General features: G+C 37.8%; 4 protein-coding genes across 6 annotated transcripts in view; 2 read left to right on the forward strand and 2 right to left on the reverse strand.

Annotated features, from left to right (window-relative positions):
• Nucleotides 1-3,022, forward strand: part of LOC134826055 (nucleoside diphosphate kinase homolog 5-like) — a 114,580-nt gene extending 111,558 nt beyond the window's left edge. For all 3 annotated transcript variants that reach the window (XM_063838317.1, XM_063838316.1, XM_063838315.1), the window contains exons 6-7: nucleotides 2,285-2,403; nucleotides 2,516-3,022. In XM_063838317.1, the coding sequence (XP_063694387.1) occupies nucleotides 2,285-2,403; nucleotides 2,516-2,587 (191 nt within the window). In that variant the 3' untranslated portion in view covers nucleotides 2,588-3,022. The remainder of the gene's footprint in view (nucleotides 1-2,284; nucleotides 2,404-2,515) is intronic.
• The window catches only part of LOC134826057 (uncharacterized), an 80,055-nt gene extending 62,562 nt beyond the window's left edge, over nucleotides 1-17,493 (reverse strand). Inside the window, exon 1 of the mRNA XM_063838320.1 lies at nucleotides 17,480-17,493. The gene's annotated coding sequence lies outside the window, so the exon portion shown is untranslated. The remainder of the gene's footprint in view (nucleotides 1-17,479) is intronic.
• Nucleotides 2,952-8,801, reverse strand: LOC134826045 (major facilitator superfamily domain-containing protein 6-A-like). Its single transcript, XM_063838305.1, has 11 exons — nucleotides 8,055-8,801; nucleotides 7,828-7,931; nucleotides 7,555-7,694; nucleotides 7,311-7,427; nucleotides 7,031-7,172; nucleotides 5,757-5,964; nucleotides 5,306-5,593; nucleotides 4,791-4,949; nucleotides 3,712-3,844; nucleotides 3,400-3,580; nucleotides 2,952-3,308 (listed from the first exon to the last, which is right to left on the reverse strand). The coding sequence occupies exons 1-11, from the start codon at nucleotides 8,099-8,101 to the stop codon at nucleotides 3,118-3,120; spliced, it is 1,710 nt and encodes a 569-aa protein (XP_063694375.1). The 5' UTR covers nucleotides 8,102-8,801; the 3' UTR covers nucleotides 2,952-3,117.
• Nucleotides 17,494-20,038: 2,545 nt separating the features above from the next.
• Nucleotides 20,039-22,605, forward strand: LOC134826049 (tubulin alpha-1A chain). Its single transcript, XM_063838308.1, has 5 exons — nucleotides 20,039-20,118; nucleotides 20,282-20,566; nucleotides 20,703-20,942; nucleotides 21,123-21,497; nucleotides 21,673-22,605. The coding sequence occupies exons 1-5, from the start codon at nucleotides 20,116-20,118 to the stop codon at nucleotides 22,123-22,125; spliced, it is 1,356 nt and encodes a 451-aa protein (XP_063694378.1). The 5' UTR covers nucleotides 20,039-20,115; the 3' UTR covers nucleotides 22,126-22,605.
• Nucleotides 22,606-25,442: the final 2,837 nt, after the last annotated feature.

Below are 25,442 nucleotides of genomic sequence, written 5' to 3' on the forward strand. Positions count from 1 at the left end.
CAGTACAGTAAGTGACCAGTGACCAGTACAGTGCGTGACCAGTGCGTGACCAGTACGTGACCAGTACTGTACGTGACCAGTAAGTGACCAGTACAGTAAGCGACCAGAACAGTTCGTGACCAGTACAGTAAGTGGCCAGTGACCAGTACAGTGCGTGACCAGTACGTGACCAGTACGTGACCAGTACAGTGCGTGACCAGTGCGTGACCAGTACGTGACCAGTACTGTACGTGACCAGTACAGTAAGTGACCAGTGTCCAGTACAGTAAGTGACAATTCCAGTACGTGACCGGTACAGTACGTGACCAGTAAGTGGCCAGTACAGTGTATCACGTACATAACATTAACAAGAGGTGCTGAGAGGCAGTGGATTTTAAGCTCCCCCACCCCAAGCTAAATTATAGTTTGAAAAGTGTAAACCAGTGCCAGAATCTAATGTGGGGTTCAGTGAGATACAGCACAAGTTGCACAGTTGCAGTTTACATCACAGATACAGTTTTGCGAAGTCATAAAGGACCTGGTAAAATCTATATACAGAAAACACAAGGCAATACCCACCTATTTAAGCTCTATAACTGGGCACGTAATTAGAGAGAAATATAAGCAAGAAGGTAGAACAAAGAGATTTGAATCTTCTAGAACCTTAATAGTTTGAATCGGTATTATTTAATATGATATCAACAAGTATATGTCGATAATTATACATTCAGAACGTTTAAAAAGATAATTATACACAATGGTCGAACGGGGCCACTATTTTGGCCGGGACCGGGATTAAGACCGGGACAGGGATTTTCTGGCTATAAAAATAGAATCTAAGTACTGTATTATTATGCCATATTAGAGGTTGAAATGCAAATCAGTTGAAAAATAAACACCACATTGACTATGTATTCTCTACATATAATAACAGGTGATTGCCAAAGAAATTGGTAGTCATCAAAATAAATTTGAGGTACTTAGAGAAAATTGACCACGTGGTAATAATTCTGGCCTAAGTGACATAATTGGCGAGAGAGGAAATGCAATGTGTGTTTGGGTGAGCTACAATTCTACAGTACGGGACCAAATTTAAATTGTTTTGTAATAGCCGGCACCTGCAGCTCTGCAGTACAATTTATCTTATCATATAAGCATATAGTACTTACAGGGTAGCTGAGATGACAAGTGGAGAAATTTGCAATTTAACTGATCCAAATCGACCAACAAACTAATGCCCGTGACCAAATCGTCGTTTGAATGGGGGACAATTTTGGGGCGCCATCCTGCAGCGTTACGCCACTGCATGTATAAGTTTTATATGATCAATTGGGCATGATAGGTTAAGCGTAAACAAATTTAAGATAAAAGAGAGAAATTCTTCACTTTAACATTGTTGGATGAGTGTGATAAGCTCAGATAAATAAATGTGTAATGAGCTGGGATCTCAGCTTAGGTTCACCATTCTTTGTTTGATATGTATATTAAATATTAAATGAAGGGGGACTGAACAATAAACAGAAAGGATCTCTGATCACAATAGGCAGCCACTATCACACCATTGCTTTGGTCGTGTAAATTTTAATGACATATCACATCTACCATACTAAATTTATAGGTGGCTAGTGGCTACCACTCACGGTCTCAACAGTTAATAAACACTATTTATTATCTGAAATCTAAGTTTCTAAAATGTCCTCAAATTTTCTTGATCAGTTTCATACCAAAAGATTGTTTTGCCAGAAAAAGTTAGTGAATTTGATATTAGTGGTCGTGTGCCCGACTACAACTATTCCGAACACGTCCGAAACCGAATTGTGCGAACCAGACTCCTACCTAGTGACACCCCACTACACACACTTGAATGCCATGCATGCAACTGAACAAAGAGGAGAGAGGTCGAATTTGGGGGAGACAGAGTTGACGATTACTGTCGAACAAGGGGGTAGAGCGACAGGGTATCTGTCATAGAGTCATTAAGTTTAGTGAATAACATTAAACCACAATTATTTGGTAGATCATTCTGTGTAACACGCTGTGATGTATACTAGAGACTTGGGCTGTGAGCATGAGGGTCAGGAATGAAGGATAGAGCTGTTTATGAATATGCAGATCATAGTGGACCTATTTTGAGTTGGTTTCTTGCTAGATAAGTGGGAGAAGGAGTAATGAGGAGGAGTTTTGACATTTAAATGATAATTCAATTATGCGAGCACTTAAATTTAGTGCACCACTTTTTAAAGTAATTTTTAAACAGGTGACCTGCGAAAAAACGTACTATCATCATGACCAAAATTTGTTTCAGCTATTGTTGAGCCGATATCATCCGGAGACCAAGCAACTGATTATCTTGTAAAGAACGTGATGCCAGTCTTGACTAACGGATTTGTTGAACTATGCAAAGTGAAACCAGAGGATCCCCTGGTGGGTTTGATATTTACATTATCAGTTCAATTAAAAAGTTATTTTTATGAAACAGAATTTGTATCTAAATTAGCCATGTGTACTTCTAGACCTCTAATATTAACTTTTTCAGAGCTGGATCGCAGATTGGCTCATGGCGAACAACCCTAACAAGCCTCAAGTGCTAGAACCTACAGTGGCTTAAAGACAAGTTTCCCTCTCTGCATGTTCACTCTTTTCCTTACCCTTACGGACAGTGTTGCTGAATTTTTACGAACAATTCATCCAGTTTTTGGTCAACGGACGGCAAATGAAAACAAATAGCTACTTCAAAACGCATAAGGAGCGCGCCGTGTCTCGTTTCTATGGGTTGTCATGGCAACGCCGGAAATTAATATGTAAAGTCTATTTTTCAGCATTATAAACTAGCAATGGAATGCGCGCGTGTCATAACTATTTTCTGGTCATAATTTTGTTTAAAAACTTGTTTCGAAACTATTGTCTTTTTAAATGGTCCTGCTAGACAGTCTCTTATGTTTCATTTTATTCATTCACTTTGTATATTTGTTATAAATGCTGTTTTCGAATGAAACTGTACAATATTTGATGTATAAAGTGTGCAAGTAGACTTACAAAACAATTGAGTCCTCTCTTTTGAATTATACAATTATCGATTATCAATAAAAACAAATAAGCGAAATACACAAACAATTAATTAACAACATATAAATACAGTTATTGAACGCTCTCCTTTGGTTGAGCAGGAATCTCAGGTTCTGCTGCCTGGGCTGTTAGTACTGGAACAGTCCGCTCTTCTGGCGCTACAGAAGATGTCGGCCGTTCTATTGCTACATTCGTCACTTCGATAATCTCAGACGGCATCGGTTGTTTTCCGACGTTGTCCCCTTCTAGCTCTTCGTAGTTATCTACGAACAGACGGTGTATGATTATTTCGACAATTGAATTGTATGACGGAAAATAGCAAAGTGTTGTTATTAAACCTAATAAGATACTTACCTATTTCGGGTAGCAAAGTATCTGCGGTGACGTATAGAGCTCCTATACCCAGAATAAAAGTAGCATAAATCCACCAGGCGGCTTTAAAACCAGCGTGAGTGATGAATTCTCCCGCTAGAATGGCACTCAGGAAGTGTCCAAGTTGAAAATGTAGGCCACCAAGCAGACCAAGTGTAGTTGCCTGAAAAATTAAAATGAGTTTCTAAAAATTTTCTGTACAAGTGTATCATATATATGCTTATGTCTTTCAAAATGCAGAATTCAAGCCAGGAAGATGTAAAATACAACTGTCTAGAGCCCTGTCTGTCAAACCTGATGTTTCTGCGGAGTTACTTGACAAACGTAGCTAGCAGCTGCTGACCACATCAGAGCTAATGTAACTCCATTTCCAATCTCTAACGGAACTATCAACCACGGTTTTGATATGATCGAATAGGACAAGAACCTGTTGATAGATTAAGTACCTTACTCGGGATTATTATGACCGGGATAAAGTGGCGGGTTTAGGGTAATTTCGCCATATTTTTCCCGAACCACATTTTCACCGGTCGTTAATAAACCCGCCGACTCAGCTTTTAGGGTTCCCAAGGGGTATGGGTGCTCATATTTTAATGGTTGTCTTATATTCACTAAAGAAGACTATTGGGACACTTGTTGTAGGTTTTTCGACTTCATTTGGCTAAAATTGCAAAAAATTCACCTTTTTGCCCAATTCTTGTCATATATCCTTATTGTCAAAGTTGATTTAAATAGGCCAATTTTTAATTTCTTAGGTATTGAATATCTCTACATAATGAAATAGGACTCAAAGTAAAAGTAACAGTTAAATTAAAACTCGAATTAATTAAAACGGTCAATAACATGAATCAGTTTCATCAGTCATTTATTCATAATTCTAAACAATGTGAACGATGCATTCTTTCGAAGATTTTCTACAAATTGAGTCATAATGGTTATTTGATACACGTAAACATGTAATGCTAATTCAAAACAACGAATTTGCTAGAGTCTACTTTCAACAATTATTGATAATTCGACTTGTTTCACAAGTTTTAGCAATGCGAAAATTTCTGAACCTGCTTATCTCTAATAAGGAAATTTACATCTGAGACAAAATTTTCGAATCTAAAATTGAAAGGTTGGACACCGGTAAAATGGCGACCGGGAAAATGTGGTGGGTTTTGAGCAATTTCGCCATATTTTTCCCGAACCATATTTTAACCGGTCGTTAATAAACCCGTCGTAATAATCCCGAGTAAGGTAAGCAAAAATAATTCAAACTCTATTTTATCAGATTACGCGTTTCCTACTATACCAGTGCAACACCATTTTGACTTTAACAATCAACATATGATAAATACAAATGATATAATAATAAAAGTACCGTTTACCTAAAAGCATAGACAATACAAGCGCTGGCAATCAGTCGAGTGTGACCGAATGTCTTGATCGCGTATTCTCCAAAGAAGAAGAATGGAATTTCACTGAGATGTTCAGTTAGGACAACTATACCCATACAGATGTGGGATCCGTCTATATCTTCTATATACCTGAACAAGACTCATGAGTCATAAACAGATAAACGTATAAACGCACGCCAACAGTGTATCCAGTATCATAATGTTATCATACATAGCATAGTTATTTTTTTCCCACGTGATCAACCAGATATGTTATGTAGTATTATTAAGCATTTATAAAAATGATATTTCATACTACAGTAAAACCCCGATTTACCGTGCCCCGATTTACCGCGGCAATTTCCTTCCCCAAAATAGGGCTTAACATGCACAGCCACAATGTATACCAACAAAACCCCGATTTACCACAAACCCCGATTGACCGCGGCTGTTTCCTTTCCCTCAAACTAAATCGGGGTTTTACTATATTTAGAAAGATGTTATACCATAGAAGGAAGTTCTGTATCATGTTGTGGCACATTCCCAGACAGAAAACGGTCCCCAGCAGTGTCAGCAGCCTCTTGTTCTTTAGTATCGGTATCTTGGGAGGTGAGGGGATAAGCGGACTGCCTTCCTCCTCCATCTGGATGAAGAGAACAGCCACCACACTCACCAGAGAGGAAGCTATGGTGAAGTAAAATGAGGGTCGGTAGTCAGGGGTCAAGATAACGTCTGATTTAGTGAGGATGTAGTCCTTTACGAACACTCCCACTATTAGTGCAGCTATACCGTACCTAGTGCAGTGAGATGGTATATGAACAATGAACATGTCCATGTAAAATGTAAATTTACAGAGCTGAGCAAAGAAAACAAATGCTCGTAATATTCCGATATTCATTGTAGTTTTACTGACGACCTAAGTTTTGAAAGTATCTTTAAATTGGGCAAATATCTTACCCTAAGCTGCCAACACTTCTGAATCGCCCATAAGTATTGTGATCTCTAGGAATGATCCTAAAGACAATGTCGTCTAGTAGAGGAGCTGAAGCACTCCCAAAAAAGGACCAAACTGACACCGTAACCAGAGACAGAGCAAATGTCTGCATTGTCGTTCCACCCGTAGGTTCAATTATCTGAGCTACTTCTGCTTTCGTCCCGTTGTCGCCTAAAGAACATTCGGTTGCAGCACTAGCTGTTAGTTAATAGTTTGGTTGTTTTTTGTAGCTTTGACTAAATTTGACTAAAACCCATAATCATGGGTAGAGTGGCCCGCTGCCAGTGTCTCTCTTTCCCAAACAAAAGGAAATGATATTAATTTGAATAACCGTCCGCAAATGCAAAATGATACTGAGAATGAAATCGGTCGCTCGCTTTTCTCAAAATTTCAGATCTCTAACTCAATTTTAACATGGTTTTTAAAGCATATGAATATGGCGATTTTGAATTTTTTACCGGTAATAAAAAATTCCTTTTTTACCCTCTAGAATAATAACATTAACAATTTGACAATATTTTAATTCAAATTCCACTCAATTTCACTCTGATAGTGTGTAGTGATAAAATTTAGAAATTGATCGAATATCCGGCTATAATAGTAAGTAGTTTAGAAGGTGCTTGGCCGTATATCATAACAATGATTTCGGCTCTTCATGATTTATTGATAGCATGATTAGGGTAGCATTAAACGTAGAGAAAAGTGTATTCTAGGGAAAAAGCCTAGGGGGGGGGGGTGGGGGGTCAGGCCATGATTACGTAATATCGCTGTCAGGAGAGGGGGTTGTGTCTTGATTACGGTTGTTTACGGAGGGGGGGGGGGGGGGGGGATTGCTTAAATTTGGATTACGTAATACGAGAACGACCCCTAATAGTAATATCGTATAACAGTGCTGGCGCGTATTTTGCGCAAATTCCTGAAAAACCTCCACATAACTATTTATTATTCCTGTAATCTTTGACATTGAATTAGAATTGTTTGAACTTAAAATATGCCTGCTGAACTACTTTCGGTGGGTCTTAATGCCTGAAAAACAGTAAAGGGGGTATACTAGTATAACTATAGGGGGTAAATAGTATAGTGAGTATAATGGCGACGATCGTGGTTGCCAGCATTGTGATAAAAATTAAGAAAGTAAAAAATGAATAAATCTCAAATCACGATGTGGCACAACTCAACTTGACGATTGTGACCAATGAAATGTTTTGGTAGATCAGCTTAATTTTAATTCCCATACCAATTGGTCCAGTAAGAGAAGCGTATCCTTTAGCACTATTCTTACTACACTCCCCCATCTTGCCGATACCTGTATCCTCCCCTTCGTAACACTTGGCTGTCCCATTCAGGATGTCCACTACGTTTCCTGCTTGATCAGTCACCTGGGAATTGTTCATTGATTCTGTCCACAAAATAATATTTACAAATTATGTTAAGATTATATCAGTGTAAAATGGATTCAGTGAGTTATAAAGAGTTTCATCAGCACTGGCAATGATAATCACGTTTTTTATCCATACCTTGACTAAACTGGTGACCTCCATGCTCTTGAAGACAGCGTTCGGTGGGATGATAGTCATGCACGCAGCAAATAGGGTCCATGACAAGATGGAGAGGATGAACACTGCTTTCCTTTTCTGAACAGACACAAAATATTAAAATTATACACATCTATCTAACTTTCGTGGCTATGTTACGAACAGTGAACAGTTCAAAATCGTCGGAACTTCTAATATTAATCCAAAAAAGCAGTCATGAACAAACCTGGAATTTATCAGCAAAAGCGCCCCAGAATATACAACTAACTCCACCGATGAGACTTTTCAGGGCGATTACAAATCCGGTCTGCTCAGCTGATAGTCCTATACTTCTGTAAAACACTGGCAGGTACGGCAGTAGCGAACCTGGGAGATTGGATCGTGATAACTTTCTTCTCGACCTAATATATACGTACAGATTGTGAGAATCGAAAAAGGGAAAAGAAAAGATGTTTGGGTGGAAGGTGGATAAATTACTGTTTAAGAAAACTCAACTAACCAATTGTGGACCAAACGGTGAAGTTAAGAATAAGACACAGACATAGCTCCCGATTGTTGATGTGTAATCTGTTGTTAGAGTACCATCCAGTTACCGCTCCTAACCTGCGGTAGCGTGGTTTCAGTATCTACAGTATCATCAAAATAAATGTTTGAGTTTCAAGTACTAGAAGTTGCTTGCACTGCTAGGAGTTACATTTTGCTTCTGTGAAGCTTCTATTAACTCACGTGTAATCCTTGACGATGGTCGTAAGCTTCAGAAACTCGTCTATCATAGTTTAACGATATTTACGACAGTTCGTTACCTGACCATCACTTTTGTGCTTGCTTTTCTAAGTAAATTAACTAGTCCTCATGCAATTAAAACATACCACATGAACAGGTTCAAAATAAAAGTACAAGTCTCGTCAAAAATGATTTCACTAATTTCACAACTACAACTAAAATCGGTAAGGTTATCAAATTGCAAACAAGTAAAGAGACACCAGTTTTAATGGCTCATTGTGAACGGCTGGGGACTGAACCGGTGTAATACTGCTACAAAAGCCACAGATCATTGTTATAAAGGGAGAATGAGCCGAGTAGTACTGCTCCCAAAATGGTCAAATGGAGCTGCCCCCGAGCCGAGCTGGTGCTCCCTTAGGAAGGTACAGCTCGCTTACATTTAGATCTGTACTGGAATCAGTGGATTATTCTAGCCCCCTGTGTGAGCTTTCTATTGAGGACATGCAGGGTACAGCAGGGTACAGGGTACATGGTACATGGTACAGGACGTCATAATTACAGTTCACGAATCTTAAAGAGACGACTGAAAGTTTTGAGGCTTAATAAATTAAATCTCTTAACAAATGCTGACGCCCCAATTAGGAGCCAAGATGGCTTCCTCAGTACACTGAAATAGGTCTCCAATACACAATACACATGTTACGCAAATCACGGATGTTAAACTTAAACTGGGTTGCTCAAGCGGTAAGCACGCGACACTCAGAAGCTACGCATCCAGCCTAAACATCTGATTATTTTACTAGTTAATTATTTCCGTCTTACGCTTTACCAGAAGCCAAAGGGGCACTGTTTGAGTGTGCGGGTCGGCACCATTAGTTGCTATGGTAACCACGTGACCATACTGCCCTCTTCTCAAGGAAATGAGTTATCTAATCATCCCTTGGTGTGCCAGTTGACCCGGACAATACGACTCTAGCTCGCTCAGAAGGTGATTTGTCCTTTACATTTACAGCTTAGATTCTAGGCTAGAGGAGAAATAACTATGATAGAAGGGATACAAATCGTTCATGTACAGATAAGTATAATGGTTTATCATTATGGTTGTACATATACCATATAATACTGCCAAAAGTTAAAGCATACAGCAACTGCAAACCTTCGAATGGCCAAGTTATAAAAGCATATATGGTCAATATATTTTTTAAAAATGCACCGACCACGCGATGCTTTCAGTTTTGCAACAAAAGAATTGCTAAGGTGAGCGCAATCAAATCAGCTGATTGCACGAAAAACTACTGTGACATATCACACAGAGACGCAGAGAGAATTACACATTCTGGATAGTGCTCACTGTATGAGCAATGCACTAATAGTAATACAGGGACTGTTCCGCCAGACTGATCAGTTCCAATAAAAACAGATCTCCTCAAACTGGCTTAGCAAAATCAGGGACGAAAAAACGATCAGATAGTAACCAGGCACTCTGACAGATATTCACAGAATTTTACCGATTGGTAAAAGGCCAAGGCTGGTGATAAGCATGTCAATTATGCCATAAATGTTAGCGGTTAATGAACCCAAATTTGAGCTAACGACATATAAATGGGATGTCAGATTAATCACGATGTGGCTGTCGACATATAATAGTGCATGAACTTTATCAGGAGCACTCTATTCCGGCCTTATATAATCGATCGTGACTCTGATGTATGTAATTGCCAAGGTTGGAGCAGAATGTGGGACGCTGTACCTCTGTTAGGGGCACTGCACACTACACATTACACACTGCACTAGGGGTACTGCACTATACTATAATACTGCACTATACACTGCACTAGGGGTACTGGACTATACTGTAATACTGCACTATACACTGCACTAGGGTTGCACTATGTAAATGAGATGATGGCCAATACTGCCTCTGCCCTTTAGATTACTACAGCAAACAAAATTACACGGAATATTCACTGTGAATCAGTCTCCAGAGTAAGTAAAACCAGAACTAAATGCTCAAAGTTACGGATTCGTCCTTTGAATAATGAATATTCAAGATGAATACATGAACGACAATTTGAAAGCTGCAGAACTTTGGATTTAGAGTATAAGGCTCACTACCCAGAAAAGAGATTAGGTACAAAAGCCAAGCACGCAGCGGTCTTGTAGTTGTATTATACGCCGTTCAACTGCACGACTACTACCCTTTTATGGTCAAATCGCCGGAGAAAAGGATGTCGATTACATGAACTCTGCTAAGCTGACAGTTATTATAATACAGGATTGCTTCATGTTTCTACTGTACAGGTAATATAACTCAGTGACCATTGTTCGTTTAAAGTCACGAGTCACTCACACGAATAGTTCACTATATCGGTCTCAGTTGAGATCACTGCGTTAAGACGATAACCTCTCGGCAAATAATAATATCATCATGGTCGTAGTGATAGTGGGTACAAACATTGTGATACCATTGTTGTGTACAGTCACTAATGGCAATAGAGTTAGACGGTCATTTATGATAAGACACAAAAGTCGGCCCCACTTAGCCTCTGAAGAGTGGTGGTGTGACGGTGGATACACACTATTACAAAGTAGAATTTAGCTGATCTGCTCTTTAGTGTAGGGTACTGGAGATGATGACACAACCTGCTACAAACTGAGAAGTGACACATAAATTGAGGACAGATCTTAGCTAAACTGGTGTGTGGAGCAGAGTGCAAATTGATACAATAATCGCACGAAGCGAAGCCGAGTTCAATTATTGCAGTTATTTCAAGAGGCGCAGCCAAAACTTTAGCCTGGAGGAGCAAAAACAAATCGGTGCGATTAAAATTTCAGTGGCCGTCAAATGCATCGAAAGTGAAGTTTGATTAGCGTGTAGCTAAACGCTTCTGGTGTTATAAATCATATTTTGATTTCTGGAATATTCCCATGGAGCTGGAGTTTACTAATCCTTCACAGTTTACTTCATCGCTTCGAATGGATTGCCTTTGTTTAGTCTTAGACAAGTTACAAGTCGCTTATCGCTTTTGCAAGACGTGCTTGATTATAGGTACATTTTTGTAAATTGTCTTTTAAAATTACCGTTTTCTCCATTCCCAGCCGTTTATTGGCTATCGGATCCATTTATGTTCAATTCATCCTAACTAATCCTTACATACTGGAAGCTTTAAGTTTAACTAAAAGGTTCGTCCCGAGTGTGTACCATTGTACACGGTAAATAATAAATATGCTTCATCAATTACTTTTCAATTTTGTTTAACCGATACGAATCGTCAATCGCAACAACAAGTTGGTGCCCACTTTTAAGTAAACGAGATACATATTAGCTGTTTTGGATATCTTATTTTTGCTGTGAAGTGACCTAGTGTGTTAAATGGCATCAAAATCGGCAAACTTTAAAACTCGTCGTCCCTAATGGGTTAAAACTCGTCGTACCTAACGGGTTAATCTTAATATGCACATAATATGCACGCCTTTTATGCCATAATATGCAAAGCAAATTGGCGGTGTTGCAACATTTAAGCAGCGGCGCCGGTAAATCAAACTTACTGCTAGGAAATAACCACTCCTATTTGTCTCGTAAAATCAGTAAGAAAATAGCTTCAATAATTTTATGAATTATAACTATTTGGGTATTGATAACCAGTTCTCCACACCCGAGGCTAACTTTCCGTTAGATCTCTTAATCTAAAATCGTCCTGACCAAAATCCTGCCGCAACAAACGAACAAAACAGAAAAAGACACGTTAGATAGTATTTACAGAGAGTTGGAAATCCACAACCTGGAGAAGAAAAGAACAAAGTCCTGTATGGCGATTGAGGGTACAGAGTGCAAAGAAGCAGCAGAACAATTGCGACTCTCCACCGATTGTGTCTCAGAATAAAGTTACACACTTCCTGGTGGCCGAGAATTGTACTGAACCATTGCCATAAGCTTTGGACTCTGACTTTTCTAAGCTAATTCTATTGGGTACCGGATCTTTTACTCTCAACTCAGTCTCAACCTCGCCATTATAGTTAGCCTGGGATTTTAATTTTACGTGAGGGTATTACCATTGGAGAATACGAAATAGCGGTAATTTCCTGATACGATATAGAAAAGGGAATAGCTGGTTATTATAATTTGACAACCGTACGAAAACGACTTTCGGGCGTACTTTTAATTATTATTTATAAGGAGCAATTGAAAGTACATTTTACAATTGTATAATTTTTCTATACATCGAAGATAACATTGCAAATGCCGCCGGTCGGCGTTGGTGCAATTCATTCTGGAGTCTGCATGATGCCTGATATGTGAGTCCTTCATTTTGCTCTTTCCCCGGCCATTCACGTAAGCACCGCAGACAAGCATGAAAGCAAATCTCACTTAGAACTCGATTGGTTACGTTACTGCGCAGTGCACGTATACTGCCTTAATTCAGCAACCTTTGCGCACAGGTGCTGCAGAACACTATGACGTAGCTCTCTTTCTATTAGTAGTCAGTGTAATAAGCGCCAAGCGCGAGCACAGAATTTTTTTTTCTTCGATTGTACAAAATTTTATACCAATGTTTTAGTCAAGATGTAAATAATTTTTATCCACCGGGTAGCAATGTTAGCTCAGCGTTCATCAAGATCGCGATTTTTACGCCGCGCACTCGTAAAACGCATGAAAAAATCGAATTGACGATAGAAATCGAGCGCTATGCGCATATTATTCGCTTTTTCACTGTTATTTTCTGGTTGATTTCATAAACGTTTTAATTTTGTTTGAAACTCTCGAAACCAAGGATTGTCCACTATTTTACTGCAATTATCTACTTGAAGTTTCTTTTGTTTTATCAAACAGTTTAAAGTGGAATATTTTCTGTGCTTGATTATATTAACGGGTGATACTCGTAAAATATCTGTTCCATATATTGGAACAGATCCGTCGACGAGTCCAACTCGGCGCGCGTCCTGGTAGGTTGTAAACCTACAATTGATTATACACTGTAATTACATGATAGGGCCTTGCTAATGTAAATTGGCAATTACAGATCACTTAAGTTTCCAAATTTATCGCTCAGGTTATGACCTATCTTAAAGTTCAACTGCTTGGTTAAATTAAAGCTGGGCACAAATATCATTTTTGCAAAGAATTCATTCAAAGACATTTTAAAGCAAGTAAAGTAAGTAAGTACAGCACCTAGAATATCCTAGAACTTAGAAGTATATTGTTATTCACTTGATCTTTGATTTTATTCTGTGTTTCGGAGTTTTTGTTAAGTAGCAGGGTCCCCTGTGTTTTACTGACCAAATTAAGCCGCAAGTCTATGACTGCCTACCTCATTTTAACTTAATTAAAGAAGTATAGAACTGTATGACGTATGTCTCTCTTACTTTATCCGTTTACCACGTCTGACCGGTTGCCATTTTTCACTCTATGGTTATATACTTCTTTATACATAATTCTGACAGCAAATATAAAAGTGCCAAGTGGGTATCTATGTAATTTTCGTATCATTTTGAATTTAATGGTTACCTTCATACCCAAAGTTTAATGTTAAATCTCACTGTACCATATTCATTAACTTATAGCTTATAACATATTATATGTTTTGATTTTATGTCCCTATACTAGAAGGGTATTCTTCTAACAGTTTTTGACTGACTTGAATGTCCTGCACAGCAGTTTGAAGCTTCTTTAAATTATTTTTATTCTTATCGTATTGCTGTGTAAATTTAATTCTAATTCTAATTCATTTCTAATTCTCACTTTAATTAATTCTCACTTCGTTACTTTTCATAATGAATGTTTTTGGCACATCAGAATGAGCAAATGAATCGGGAGAAATGCTTCCTCTGACTCTGTCAAGTAAGTACATTATTTCCAATGTATTTGTTGTTTTGATAATCTTTCTTCGCTCTTATGAGTGGGTCAATCCTTTGTTTTGATGATATTGTTGACGAAGTGAGAATCTCCACTCAGTGTTTTGAAAACACTGAGTTGAGATTCTCACCTTGTCTCAGAATAGATAAAGGGAACCATCAGAAAATAATTTGGCTTCGATGGAATGAGAAAATTCGAAACCAATTCTGGCCGGGGTTGGAGACCTGGAACGGTTCAAGGGATCCACCAGAAACAAATCTGGCTTTGGCAGACTTTCTGAATATCTAAACACACACACTCATCTCCACTTCTGATATAACTCGGTTTCTGTTTGGAGTAAGGAGCTAATTTTGGGCATCAGGCTGTTGAGTTATTAGCCCAAGACATATTTTTACGCTCTCGTGAGTAGCAATTACAACAGCTAAAATCAAATTAACTCGGTTTCTGATTGGACTTTGGAGTATAAAAGAGCTAAATTTGGGCATAAAATCATCATATTAAGTAGAGCGTAATTAACTCCTCAGACTTCAGGTTAATCAGTTACTACTGTTATATGACCACACCCTTTTGAGCTCTCGTGAGTAACAATAACAGCACTTACAATCAAAATAACTCAGTTTCTGATTAGAGTAAGGAGCTAAACTTGGGCATTGAAGTGTTCTAAATTATCACATTGAGTAGGTAGAATGTTATTTAAAAATCTCAGACATCAGGTTATTGAGCTATAATAGCCCAAAAACTATTCTTACGCTCTTGCGAGTAGCAATTGACGCACTTCATACTAACTGTTCATCTTGGACATGAAATTGTTCAAAATTATCACATTAAGTGGGGTAGAGCATGGTTTTAAAGTCAACATGCTTTAGATTGTTGAGTTATTAGTCCATATCCTATTTTACGGATCATCACATTGAGTGTCGTAGAACATGGTATTAAAATCTTCAGACTTTATGCTGTTGCATTTAAGAAAATATATATATTGAAATGTGGTATTTATATCCCGACAACACAAGTAAGGTGGTTAACCATGTCAGAGCGGCTGACTGTGAGTGATGTGAGCAAATGTGTAAAAGTGAACAAAAGTATTATAACTCATCATAAGGCAAATAATGTTTTAGATAATTATATTAATATTATAAATCAAAGTCTTATGATATTGTTATTATCTTAACAGTTACTGTTGTAACTTACAATTTTAAATTCATATTCCTTGTATTCCTTGTATTCCTTGTATTCCAGTACGTAATATAGGGTGTTAAAGCTGGTATTTCAATATTTGCTCAAGTTTCACAGATATCATCAATTGAGTATTGTGACAAAGTAAACTTATTTGTGCGACTGTATGATATTATCATAATTCCCAGTACTTCCAGATCATCAAGTAATCCTACTGCACTACTCAGCATTCCTTGTCAGGGTGTCCTAAACATTCCTCATATATTTTCTTAAATGCAACAGTATAAAGTCTGAAGATTTTAAAACCAAAATTGAGCAAATATTGAAATACCATGGCTTAAACACCCTATATTACGTACTGGAATACAAGGAATACAAGGAATACGAGGAATATAAATTTAAAATCTTAAGTTACAACAGTAACTGTTAAGATGATAACAATATTATAAGGTTTTGATTTATAATATTAATATAATTTACTGAAAAGAAAAAGAAAGATTTTGAAAATAAATATTTAGTTTACAGTCCCCTGTTAATGCTTAATTAATTAACACTATTACAACCACGCACCAGTCACATAAATTATTATGTGGTTGTAATACGTTTACAGTGCCACAATTGAAACATCGCAATACTGAATACATGGTAAAAAATAGATTAATTATGTCACCAAAAATATTATCACTCTGTTTACTCCTTGCTGGAAGATAATTAGTTTGTCCAAATTTGTATGATGATAAAGTTAAATTGAATTCTAATAGAGGTATGGTGAACTACAAAATAGGGCATGCATTGTTAATTTCGTCACATAATTTGTTGTGAAAGTTTGTTAATTTTTCGTTCACATCCACATCCTTATTATTGTTGGAATTGATTAATACAAGAAATATAGTAGCCCATACCAGTTTTCTGCATTAAATTTATATTGTTGAGGCACAAAATGGTAATTCTGTCACATTTTTTGTGACTAAGCAAAATTTAAGGTAGCATTGTTAAACTTGAGGTTTGATGTGCTGGACAATAATCTACCACTTATTTTTTTTTGACAATGTTAATATCAACTGTCCTCTCTTGGATCAATCTGACCAAACGTAAAACGAAGGCAATCGGTTTAAATCTCATATGAAATATTTTCAGGTACTGATTCTATAACGAAGTCTAATCGTCATCTTCTTACAGTGTTCGATGTCTGTGTGAAGGTAAAATGGTGACATCCTCTGGATCAGGCAGAGGTCGAGTGTTATCGGGATTACTACAGATTGATGATCCCGCTCATCGGAGAAGATAAAGGCCTTGCTCAGCAATGGGTAGGGTTTGCAGTTTAGATAGCCATGTGGCACGCTGCAACTTAATTATTCGAGATTCTTCTCGAATAATTTTCAAGACTTGATGTCAATTTATTATTGGAGAAAAAGAAGATTTATGAAGGTGAATAGATGCCAGGGTCGGATTGAGTTGACAAAGCTCAAGATGAAAAGGTAATTTAATACTCAGATCATAATGTTTTGTTGCATTTACCTAGAAGTTAATTGTTTTGGAAATATGCTGTGTAATAAAGTAGTTCTAAAAACATTGAATTAAAGTGGACGCCATCCTTTAGAGAAATTTAAATTTATTACCTTCCCAATCTCGCTTTAACTCTGTATTTTAATGTATTCTTGTGTAAAATTGTATTGATCCCGTTTGATGCGACAAGGTAAAATGCTCTTACCAGGAGAGGAATTTACTCAACGTTTCAATGTTACAACATCGTATTCATGATCTCAAATTATTTGTTATATAGTAGTGTTGAAAGTATTAAAACTGTATGTTAACAAGCATTTAGTTCTTGGAAAGAATTGGCTTATATCTCATAAACTAACAATGATTATTTCAATTCAATCAGGATAAGAAGATTAAGAAGCACAAGTTCAACTCCAATACTTGTTAGAACTGGTGAAAGAAGTACCACACCGTACTCAAAACCCAAACGAGATATCATTGATCTTATTGACGAGGAAGAAACGATGAAAGAACTGCAAGACTGCAAGAGCTCTTAGACAGCTCTCCCACAAAAAGTACAGCCAGCACAGACAGTTTTTGCAACCGAAACGATAACCATACATATCAATATCTTCAAAATCAGTATCTAGGACGTGTAAGGTTAGGTTTTATATTTATTCGCATTTTGAGATGTAACGGCCTTTTCCACATTCAATAAATCTGTCGGAAATCCGAATTTATCTTACTGCAATCACTTGCTAATATATATCAGTTATCTGCGCTTATCGGCAACGGGCCGTTATATTCTATTAATGCTTTTCAAACAAAGTTACAACGAATTCTTCATGTCGTGCATCCTGGGTTTGAACAGGATATGGCCGTTTAAAATATTTCCATCACGTTACATTACATAATTCTCAATAAATGTAATAGATTTTTAGTGTTGTAATTAGTTTAAAGTTTTAATCGGTCTCGCAGCTCTATTCTATATTTGCCTAACTCATTTAAGAGTGAGCAGACGACAGTATAAAAAACAGCAGACGACATGGCACCAATTTGGGGAGGACCAACTCCATTTCAACGGATCATACATCTTACATGATTATATATCTTGAACATCGTTTTTGATTTATTAGATTTGTTCCATTACATAAGCAAATAAACGGATAGTAATTGTACATCATGTTGCCAGTTATGATAATCCAGGATAACTGCACTGGATAAAGGGAATAAAGGTCACTTTTCCTTAACATTTTAAAAGCTTGCACATACCAAGGTAATTTATGTAGTTAAAGTGGATACCTCCCGAACTACCGTAATTTTATGTACTGAACGGATTAAAAATCTTAAATACGTCCTTCGAGGTCACATTTCACAGGACAAAAAATGCCTACCCATTTTATTTGAATATTAATAAGTTATTTGAATATTAATAAGTCCGGCATTAACCTGAATTATTCTTAATATCATAACTCGCAAGGTCTTGTGAAAGGATTAGGGAACGTATTTTAACTTAAAAACTTTATTGCTGATATCTAACTGAGAAGGAAATCTGCTGTATTTTTGTTATAAATTTATTCGAATCATAGTATATAATATTATGAGTAATGGTTTTTAAAATATTTCTTATCTGATGATGTGATAAAATTGTTTATGAGAAAGAAACCAGTTTTGAGGCGTAAAAATGAAGAGGACTTAAAGACTGTACATTTTTCACCGTTGAATAAAACTTAAATATATGGAATGATTAAAAAAAGCAGCCGCAACCTTGCTATTCAGCAAGTCTTGTTGTATGAAACAAATATTATATTGACTGCTAGTAAAATAGACATTTCAACTTTTAAATTTTAAACTGTAAAAGCATCTCTCGATTCGATTCGATTTAGGGTCTGATTATATAGCTTCATATTCGATTTGAGCTTCATATATGACTGTTAATGACTGTACATATGTTTTAATTGAAATTAAGTTCAATCAAATGCAATCAAATGCGCCGTTTATTTTTGAAAACACAAAAATAGCAGAGAAATTCCCTCTTCCATTAGACATGTAACTTAAACTTCAGTTTGACTTCTGTGCTGCTGTTACTGCTAGGAAGGCATTCTTTTTATTTTACATACAAGCTATAAATAATTGCTTATTTTACGGATGTAGTATATCTAAGATTTTATCCAGTATGTATAATATACATACTGGATACAATGTTAGACCTAAACTTATGGCTCTGAACTTTTACTCACCGGCCTCACTATAGTTTAGCATGGTTTAAGTAGATAATTAAGCTAGTAGCTGAAAAAATAAGCATGAAACCTGTAGCTTAAAGTCCTTAGAGTCTGATAATAAAATTCTGGTGAAATACCGGACTTGGATATTAGAATTAGAATTAAATTTGGATATAAACTTATATTGCACCGAGTGCCCATTTCAGAAAATCACCGAGCACCAGCTCATGTATAATTTAGGCATTTAACCGTTATTAAACGCGCTCATGCCACAACGTTCCGAAAGATATCGCTCTGTCAGAATAAGAAATTACTGAAGGGCAGTCGTCACTCGTCACTCACCAAATCATGGTGCAAATAGTATTGGATCTCATAAGAGTTGCGAAAATAACGAGAGAGCTTTTCGAATATGTTGCAAGAAAATCTGACCGAAAGGATCGTGGCCGTACTGCAAAAAGAAAAGGTTCGCCATTTTGTTGTTTGCTGAGAATAAGAACCATATGCTTTTTGGACGAATTAGCGCTGGCGCGCGCGCCAAATTTATTAGTTGTATGTAAAAAGTTGATGCGTTAACACTTAAATCTGAACGTGAACTCTTCGTAGCGCGGATCACTGGAATTTTCATTTTGAAATAACTCGCATACCAATGCAGGAATTCATAATATGAAGGTGTAGGACTCATAACATATTGATGAGATAAATATTGGTATCAAAATTTTACCAAAAAACTCATCGGATGATGGTAAGAAAACGTTTTTACACATTGACAGTCAAAAACAAAAAAAATAATATCAGTGTCAAATTAAGCGAGTGAAAATTGCTACCCGGTGGTTTTCGATGCTTCCGTATCCCCCGCACACTTTAAAAAGCATACAAACGATATTCGGACAAAAAAATTCTGTGCTCGCGCTTGGCGCTTATTACACTGACTATAGAGAACAACATCCATTGTACATTCCTACCAGCGGCAACATGTTTTTTGTTTGGTCACCATGGAAACCATCACGACATGGATCAGTTTACATTTAATATCGTTAAACGGAGCACCATGCAAAAGGTGTGTTCTGAGGGTCGCGTGACCTCCACATGATACGCCACGTTGCTTATCAGAACCAATTGGGAAGGACCCCCCCGTCAAGTGGCAATAAAATGTGGACGCTAATCTGCGAATTGAAGGGAGATTATATAGGTCAGCTGGGGGTAATCACGTGACAGAGATTACACTGATATACTCCCTTTGTACCACTTGCAATGGAAACATTTTCTATTTCAACCCACACTCTTCTGGTAGACGTTACTCTTCTTCGCCCGGAGCTACTTTCTTGCAAACATGGTAGGCACTTTGAACTAGCATGGTAGGCACCTTAAAATGGTAGGCACCTGGAAAAAAGCGATCCTTCAATTAAAGTGAAAAATCTGGAATCCCGCTCTAGCTGAATTAGTTGATATTGTCTTCTGAATTATTGGTTCAGTGCTCAATTAACATTCACTTTCAGCGTGAGTGTATTTCTGTTCATCTTGGTCAAGCCGGTGTCCAGATTGGAAATGCTTGCTGGGAACTTTACTGCCTGGAGCACGGTATTCAGCCTGATGGACAGATGCCTTCAGACAAGACCATCGGAGGTGGTGATGACTCGTTCAACACGTTCTTCAGTGAGACTGGAGCCGGGAAACACGTTCCTCGAGCTGTGTTCCTTGACTTGGAGCCAACTGTTGTTGACGAAGTGAGGACTGGAACCTACAGACAGCTCTTCCATCCTGAGCAGCTCATCACAGGAAAGGTTTTCTAATTTAAAAATACGATTGATTAGCGTGATTTAACATGCATGACTAATTGTGATTTATGCTCTTTGTCCATTTTCCCATGCAGGTCATCACGAATTATTTTGAAATTAATTTCATATTCATAATATTTAGGAAGATGCAGCAAACAACTACGCTCGAGGTCACTATACCATTGGAAAAGAGATTGTTGACCTCTGCCTTGACAGAATCAGGAAACTAGCTGATCAGTGCACTGGACTTCAAGGATTCCTTGTCTTCCACTCTTTCGGTGGAGGCACTGGATCTGGGTTCACCTCCCTTCTCCTGGAGAGACTCAGTGTAGACTACGGAAAGAAAAGCAAACTAGAGTTTGCTATCTACCCTGCTCCCCAGGTGAATGTAGAGAGATGTAGAGATGTAGAGATGTAGAGATGTAGAGATGTAGAGATGTAGAGATGTAGAGATGTAGAGATGTAGAGATGTAGGGATGGGTCAGTTTTCGTCTTAATGCTATTATGATTCAGGCCTATTCATAATATCTATTCAGGACTAAATTGTTCACTCAACCTTCAGGTCTCCACTGCTGTTGTAGAACCATACAACTCCATCCTCACTACTCACACCACCTTAGAGCATTCCGACTGTGCCTTCATGGTCGACAACGAGGCCATCTATGACATCTGCCGACGAAATCTGGACATTGAGAGACCAACGTACACCAACTTGAACAGACTGATGGGACAGATTGTATCCTCCATCACTGCTTCTCTCCGATTTGATGGTGCTCTGAACGTTGATCTGACTGAGTTCCAGACTAACTTGGTGCCCTACCCCAGGATCCACTTCCCTCTGGCTACTTATGCTCCAGTCATCTCCGCTGAGAAGGCTTACCACGAGCAGCTCTCTGTTGCTGAGATCACTAACGCCTGCTTTGAGCCAGCTAACCAGGTCAATTTTATGACTTTATGATCACTAGTTTGGAATACCAAAAACAGCTCTGGAGGCATTTACGTTTTTAGTTAAATGTTATACAACGTTTAGCGTTTTTGTTTATGTTAACACTTGCAGATCGTGCTAAGGAAATTATGCATTCTGCAGACTCTTAAATTGGTAAATTTCTCAGATGGTAAAATGTGACCCTAGACACGGCAAATATATGGCTTGCTGTCTTCTCTTCCGGGGAGATGTTGTCCCCAAAGATGTCAACGCTGCAATTGCTACCATAAAGACCAAGAGAACCATCCAGTTTGTCGACTGGTGTCCCACCGGGTTCAAAGTTGGCATCAACTACCAGCCACCAACTGTTGTTCCTGGAGGAGATCTGGCTAAGGTACAGAGAGCAGTGTGCATGTTGTCCAACACCACTGCCATCGCTGAGGCCTGGGCTCGTTTAGATCACAAGTTCGATCTGATGTACGCCAAGAGAGCCTTTGTCCACTGGTACGTAGGAGAGGGTATGGAGGAGGGAGAGTTCTCCGAAGCTAGAGAGGATCTAGCTGCTCTGGAGAAGGATTACGAAGAGGTTGGTGTAGATTCTGTTGAGGGAGAGGGAGAGGAGGACGATGAAGAATACTAAACTATTTTCAGACAACTTTATGTATGAGATTTTGGAGAGGTTTGCTGTTTATCAGTCTCATGATAAGATAATGGTTTTAGGGATAATATCCAGTAATAGAGACTAGGTAGGACAAGTGAAACTACTGTTTAGGAGGAAACTCGAGCTTTCAGTGTGCTACACTTTCATCAGGCTCAATAAATGTATTTAATTGTAGTTGTGAAATAAGTTTAAACTGAAAAAAAAAATGAGTTTTTTAAATCAGAGATTTGTTATATAAAGCTACGGTTGTTTTGCAGCGTTTTAGAGCTCCGATGTTTCTTACAATGATAATCAGATTCACTTGTCCTACCTAGTCTCTACTACCGGATATTATCCCTAAAATCATTAACTTTATATATATTTATAAATTGTATTTATTTATATTTTGACCCGAACTGTGCAGATGTATTTGCTAATGCTGTTTATAAGTTTTGCCAAATAATGAAATCTTCTTTATCCAAATGATCTGACAATTTTTTGTTTTCGCATTAAAGTGTAATATCAGGCTACTGCATATGATATTGCATTCATGATAAACTGGTTTACAAAATAAAGACTCATCTTATTGTACAATCACAATCAAATTATGGTCTGTTCAATATTGGTTTTAAATCACAGTATACAATTAAGATTAACCTCCCTTATCATTACTCAATGACCAGCAGTTTTGTTAGCATGTTCTATGTTGGATTGTGTAGGACCTTTATCCTTAAATCCTCTGGAAAATGCACCTCGACAGCCACAGTTCCATTTATCTCTGTTGGGACTCCGTCAACGCCTGTTTCATTTTCTGCGAATCCATTCCCGTGGCTTTCTTCGCGATCCTCAAAATCTTTCTTTATATCTTTCTCTATATCTTTCTTTATTCTGACATTTTTGTCCTTTCCTACAGCACTGTCAGCTACATTCGCATCTATTCGAATATTTATTTGATCCTTTTCAATAACCTTAGTTTGTGTTCTATAACTACGGAAGTGTTGGATAACCCTCGAGTAAATTACCAAGTTGGAGATTTTGACAGAAATTATATGAAAACGTGCCTGTAGAACGCCTGCCACAAGATCGTCGTAAAGTAAGGGATTGATCACAGAGTTGATGGGTAGGATTATCATGGAAAAGATGCCATACCAGGGTGTGGCATCTAAAACTTCCAAAGAATGTAAGGCACAAATTACTATGAAAGGCACCCAACAGCAAAAATCAGTAGTGATGATTACTGCGATCTTCCTGTTAGTCTTGCGGATTCTTTTATGGAATTTATTATTATGAATTGAAAATGCTTCTGAAGAGTTTCTTGAGACAAGACCAATAAGAATATAAAATGAAGATATGAAGAGAAAGCAGATGAGATTTACTGCGAGGGTAGACCACACAAAGTATTTTTGGGGATCATCTTTCTTCACAAAATATTTGAAAAGGCACACTGCATCATTTCCGTAAAAATCGAGTTTAGTGACCATCAAAGTATGATCCTCATATCCAAAATCATGGGAGAACATGTTCCTGACCATCTTGAGGATCATTTCCCAACTCAGGGTCTTTTCTTTCATCCGTCCAAAGTAGGCTTCAATGACTAGAAGAATGTTCTGTTTATTTGGAGTTCCAATGAATAATTGGAGCTGGTCAGGAAACTTGAGTCCATTGACGAAGAAATCTTCTAAACCACTGATTATCGGTGAAATTGCAATAGTTGCAGATACTAAGACTATGAAAGACACTCCAAGGACAACTCTGAGGCATTTTCCTCGGTTAACTTCCCCTGGGACCCTGAATGAGTGACTAATGCCATTCAGTCTGACTATGCTCAAACCTACCATTGCAAAAAGGGAAACTTGTGATCCAATTGTGCTAAGAACTCCGATTGTGGAACACTTAGTGCTGGTCATCCATTCAATTTGATTTTGACAATAAGTCTTTCCAAAAATTATAGTATCGTAGATTGCTACAACTAATAAGTAGCATCCAACCAAAAGGTCTCCAAAAGATATAAGAATAATCAGAGATTTGTTATATAAAGCTACAGTTGTTTTGCAGCGTTTTAGAGCTCCGATGTTTCTTACAATGATAATTAGGTTTGTAGTGACTGCGAGTCCTCCGATGAGCCATGTAGTTACTTTGAGGAGAGAAGTTTTAAGGATCTGTCTTGAGCACTGGTCATTGCATTCATCGGACTTATCTAAACAATCAAAATTATCATCACATTTGCTAGTTTTTGGTATGAAACGAACGGAGGAATTACATCTGAAATGATTGGTACATATTGTCTCATCTGATGCATCTCCACAGTCATCAACTAAATCACAAACCTGGGAGTAGTCTATACACCTGATCTTATCGTCACACACGAAATATTTGTTAGTATAGATATTTCCTTGGGACTTGGTAAAGAAGGCTAGGTACTTGTTGTTGGCGATAGTTCCTATTCTGTCTGGGTATTGAACAGGACAAACCTCATATCTTGGCTGATTCTTGAGTGGGCAAGAGGAGTTGGCACATCTATTCCTGCAACTGGTGAATACATACTGCTCTCCGTACATATGGTCACAGTTTTGTTTCGAATTGTTTTGGAGATGTAATTCAGTTCTGTTACTCACTCCAAAATACTCATGATCAGGAAAAATGAAAAGTTCTTTGACGCAGTTAACCTCGTCGAGGCTTGCGATGCTTCCGAGTCCTTTCATGCAGTATGATAGGTACTTCAGGAGGCCACTCTTCGTACTGAAGACAGATGTGGATATTGTTTGGGAACTTCTAGATAATGAACAAATCTTGTTCTCGTTTCCACACGTTTCAAGTCCGTCACAAAGTTGATTCAATTCCACGTAGCCGTTATCTCCTAAGAGACACACAAAAACATTTTCGCAAGTTGTATTGCTGGTAACCAATCTATATGTCTTGTCTCTCCCACATGTTGGCCAAATCGCCAGTTCGTCGCTTCCATCAATGCAGTCTTGTACACCGTCACTTAACCAAGTTAAAGGCAATGTCAGCAAACCTGCTTTTCCAACTTTTCTTTCACAGGTGTTTTCGGTTTGACTGAGACATATTGGATGTAATTCGTCAGCGTTGTCGTCACAAAAACGTTTGTTGTCACACATCAAGTGTTTGTGAGTGTAGCAAGATTTTGAAATGTTGTGACAGTCACTTTCAATACGATCATCGCACATTGATACGCCCACAGTACAGATCATGTATTTGGAAACAGTAGATTTAAATCCGTTTATGTTGCACGTAGCTCCAACCCTAGCTGGGTCTGTGCAATTTGTTTGCACTTTCCTCATGTCTGTGCAATATAA

This window comes from Bolinopsis microptera, chromosome 1 (assembly GCF_026151205.1).
Source record: "Bolinopsis microptera isolate Bmic1 chromosome 1, MBARI_Bmic_1.0, whole genome shotgun sequence".
Taxonomy (NCBI): Eukaryota; Metazoa; Ctenophora; class Tentaculata; order Lobata; family Bolinopsidae; genus Bolinopsis; species Bolinopsis microptera.

Coding starts and splice junctions, on each gene's coding strand:
- LOC134826045 (XM_063838305.1), bottom strand. CDS start 8,101: ATGATAGACGAGTTTCTGAAGCTTACGACCATCGTCAAGGATTACAC. Junction 7,173..7,310: donor AGGTCACCAGTTTAGTCAAG/GTATGGATAAAA, acceptor AACAATTCCCAG/GTGACTGATCAAGCAGGAAA. Junction 5,965..7,030: donor TTCTCTTACTGGACCAATTG/GTATGGGAATTA, acceptor AATGTTCTTTAG/GCGACAACGGGACGAAAGCA.
- LOC134826049 (XM_063838308.1), top strand. Junction 20,943..21,122: donor CTATCTACCCTGCTCCCCAG/GTGAATGTAGAG, acceptor CTCAACCTTCAG/GTCTCCACTGCTGTTGTAGA. Junction 21,498..21,672: donor GCTTTGAGCCAGCTAACCAG/GTCAATTTTATG, acceptor TAAATTTCTCAG/ATGGTAAAATGTGACCCTAG.